The sequence below is a fragment of the Austrofundulus limnaeus genome, unplaced genomic scaffold, assembly GCF_001266775.1.
Source record: "Austrofundulus limnaeus strain Quisiro unplaced genomic scaffold, Austrofundulus_limnaeus-1.0 Scaffold1811, whole genome shotgun sequence".
Taxonomy (NCBI): domain Eukaryota; kingdom Metazoa; phylum Chordata; class Actinopteri; order Cyprinodontiformes; family Rivulidae; genus Austrofundulus; species Austrofundulus limnaeus.
The window spans coordinates 1-3963 of record NW_013954213.1 but is presented as its reverse complement, the minus strand read 5'-3'; the positions used below and the strand labels follow the sequence as shown (position 1 = coordinate 3963).

The 3963-nt window shown below is 39.6% G+C and overlaps 1 protein-coding gene across 1 annotated transcript in view; it reads right to left on the bottom strand.

The window, feature by feature from the left end:
- ctso (cathepsin O) overlaps window positions 1-3653 on the bottom strand; it is a 12736-nt gene extending 9083 nt beyond the window's left edge. The window contains exons 1-3 of the mRNA XM_014033708.1: window positions 3384-3653; window positions 2570-2675; window positions 2205-2329 (exon numbers count right to left, since the gene is read on the bottom strand). Coding sequence (XP_013889162.1) covers window positions 2205-2329; window positions 2570-2675; window positions 3384-3596 — 444 coding nt within the window. The 5' untranslated portion in view covers window positions 3597-3653. The remainder of the gene's footprint in view (window positions 1-2204; window positions 2330-2569; window positions 2676-3383) is intronic.
- Between the last annotated feature and the right edge of the window lie 310 nt (window positions 3654-3963).

Below are 3963 nucleotides of genomic sequence, written 5' to 3'. Positions count from 1 at the left end.
AAACGATTAATCGATTATTAAATTAGTCATCGATTATTTTAATAATCGATTAGTCGTCGATTAATCGAATAATCGTGGCAGCCCTATTTGCAAATGTTTAAAATTTCTAAAGTTATTCATCAAATGTTTCCATCTCTCATTTTGCCCATTAATCTTTATTCAAAATACCTAAAACCCACCTCCACCAACCGCCCAAAACACACCCATTGGAACCGGACTGGAACATCAGTGGAAAACCAACCGGTCCGACCCGTACCTACACCGACCGTTCCGACACTACACTAAGTGGCACTAGTGGAAAAGGGGCAATGCAGATTCTCCCAGGAGCGCCAAACTTTCCCTGTATTCAAGAGAGTGAAATATWCACCATGTTATCATGCAGCATTCTCCTGTATAGGTTATGTCTCTCCCTGAGGACAAAAGCTTTAAAGCGAAAATATCATCCCTCGCAGCAAATTGACTTACTAAAGAGATAAAGGACAAAGAGAGCAAAAAGTGAACCCTCATAAAGAACATGCAACATCTCCGTCTCACTAACCTTCTCCTTTTTATATCCCAGGTCTTTTCTGCTCGCCGAGCTTAAATCTCAGAGGCTTGGTTTGTCGTCGTTTCATTACTTTTCTTTAATGACCGAACTCCCCCCCAAGCGCCCGCAAAACTATTTTGTCCATCACCCACTTCAGCTGAATGTTTGACTTTCATATGAACACTGAAAGACCAACATTGATTTGGYGGAAAAGGGAAAATCCACTTTGTTCTCGTTCATAAATCTTAGTTCGAGAGTTGCCACAGCTGTGGTGTTGTGTTGTGACWCGCCGGCTAAATCCTTTAACGGGAGTAAACTTTCCGGTGAAATACGAGTTGTCTTGTGCCYGGAAGCTAGTTAACTGTTTAAATAAAAACGGTTCATGCTTTCACGYACATCCTGGTTCTTTTAAACGAGGAAACTTGCATTCGCAGTGGTACGGCCACATGAGGTGTCAATTATTGTTTGGGAAAAAGACGAGAGTTCGAGCGCCTCGGGCCTTCTGCTTTTCTGCCCCACGATTAAAGCAGTAACGGGCGTTGGAACTGAGAAGTGAGGAAACACTGTCAAACAACAACCTCACCAACTTTACTGTTTAATTAGTGAACGTTTGAGTCTGAAATGGGTGATTTTATAAATAGATGTTCATTAGGTACTTGTTAGTTGATTAGCATCACGAAGGACTTCACTTATATTCGCACCGGAGCCACAAACCAACACCTAAAAGACAAATTCGATGTGAGAATATGTGCACCTGTACGAAAACCCTGACCTACATGCATGAATATTTTCCCGACACGAGGAAGTGGAAAAGCAAGAAGGGGAGATAGCAAAGTGAAACCAGATTGTGGAAATTAAATGAGGACTTCTCGTACGTTTATTTTCATTTTGAATCATGATTTATTTTAAACATCAACTTTATGGCAAACCTATAATCCGGCGAGTCACGCCTGTTCTATAACTGCTTTTCTTTTGCAAAAATAAAGACGTTACGACGAATATTCAACTAATTTMGACTCCACAGCGAGTGCTGTCTCGACACCACGTCCCCCATTCAGAACGTGCAGCGAGCCCGAGTCAGACGACCACTGACACTCGCGGTGAGTCGTGGAGCGCGCTGCAGCTGGAGGAATGCAAAGAYGATGCGGAGATGTGGCAGGTGGTAGGATTCGGGGAAAAGTTTTGCTCGCCTTCGCTGATTTGAACCCAGCATAGTCTGAATTCTTTTCACCTCAGCCACGTTTAAACGGCCAACTGAGAAAAATATCACCATCTGTTCTAARAAATCCAACATCACATCAAATAGCATTTTGGACAGAGTTTCCATTAAGCTTTTGGCTCTAAAAACCAGATAGAAATTTTGCATATGTGAGAATTTATTTCTTATTTGATTAAAACACTCAATTTTCTGCAATAAAATCTCCTAAACCTTAAAACTACTTGTCTAAAGTTGTGTTAGATGGATCCCATCAGGGAGTGCAGKAGCAGTGCGGGGATGCTTGGGCTGCATTAATCTATATGTGAGCACAACCTGTTCAAGTACTGTTTAAATGAATCCAGGGACCAAAAGTTTCCCAGAAGAACATTGAATTGTGATTAAATAATCAATGTCAATAACTTCATCTGACAGCGATTTCAGTCAGTATATATAAATCTCATCTATATGCATTAACCTTACTGCTAATTGGTTCTGGACCRGCGCCACCACCCCCTTGTCCCTCCAGTCAAACTTGGCGGGGAGCCCCTTTATAGTCTGTCCAGAGAAGACAGGAGCTGTGCCTCCTACTGCTCGCAGGTAAATATCTGTGRGAAAAGACAGAACTCAAAGTCACTACTGAATGCAAAAGATGCACGAAAGCAACAAAACAGTTCCAAGATGGCCAAATAAAATGAGGAAAAACTTTACAGAACAAACTTATAATAAGCAAGTAGACTTGATGAAAAACTTCAGCTATTTCTTTCAATTTCCTGTAAGCAAAAAACCCAGTACATGCGGCTAATTTCATTCTGCAAGCCGACACAGAACATAACATTTCATCTTACCCCTGAATTCCGTCTGTGAGAGGTCAGAGAACTGGTTGATGCCATACCTGGCAGACTGTGGTTCTGTAGAAAATGAGTTCAGGTATATATGTCGCAGTGTAGCATTCTGCAATAACACAAACAACACATCAGCTGTCATACTGTTAACTGGAAAGCCAGCACAGGGTGGAGGGCAGCCGCAGCTGCAGCCATCAGAATGAACTGTTGAAACTACAACTCTGGCATAACATAATCAAAATATCTGAATGTGGGCTACGTACAGTGCATATGGACGGTTCTKAACCATAATGCAAAGCAGAATGATCTACTATACAAAGATATATGTGTAAAAATAAGGAACCTATATTTGCCAACCTTGATTACATTGGCCAACACAAAGATTAAAGTCACTATTTTTATTCCACCATTGTTTAGTTGATCTCACTGAGGTCTCCAACTAATWTGAACAACACCTACATAATCTCTGAATAGCATAAATTTTCAATAATTGTTTTAAGTTGCATGATGGAGTAGCTTATTCTTTAAAACAAAACTTTGATATTTATTATAACAACTTATTAGCCTGAGTCTATTACAAAAACATAATTAACTATGAATGAGGTAGTGAAATGCTGACTTTCTATTTAACCACTTAGAACTAGGATAATGAATGACAATTAACTAAATATGAAATGCTAATGTGCTAATATGTATTTTTAAACGACCTCATCTCATGAGATCAAATTTATCTTGTTCTTCTAATCTTATTACGCAGGAAATAGCGTAATTTATGATAGTGAATACGGATATGACAGATTAAAGCATCCTCTTTTACCTGAAAGTAATGTTGACGAAGAAGAAATTYCTCGTTGCTAACTTCGTGAAGACGGCGAAACTTTTTTCTAAACGTCTCGAAATCACCCAGGACAGTGCTATTGTTTWTGTCTGAGTGAGTTTCAAAAGTCTTCGTGTTTTCACGACCCGCTGAAGAGCCCAGCGACGTGACAGCGGCAACTAAAACACACGTACACAACCGAAAAACCTCCATTGTGGACAAACATGCTGAGGAGGTAAACACAGGGAACAAGGAAGCAGAGCGGACGTGTTGTTTGATGTTCGCGGACAATACGGCGCATGCGCAAGAATTCACAAACTCTGGCAACGGCAAACATTCAAAAAAAGAGGCTGTCAAAAATGGAATATTTATTGGATACTATTGATAGGATCATCACTGATGTTTATTAATTGTGATACAAGTATGATTMGCTTTTTTTCTTTTTACATTTTTTATACCTACCTTCTTTAAAAATGAACTAATAAGATGAGAGGTTCAAAATTAATGAACCCAGGTGAAAAAATATTAAATATACTAACTCTAAGTATACTTGAAGCCGCACTAATCATCAGTATACTTA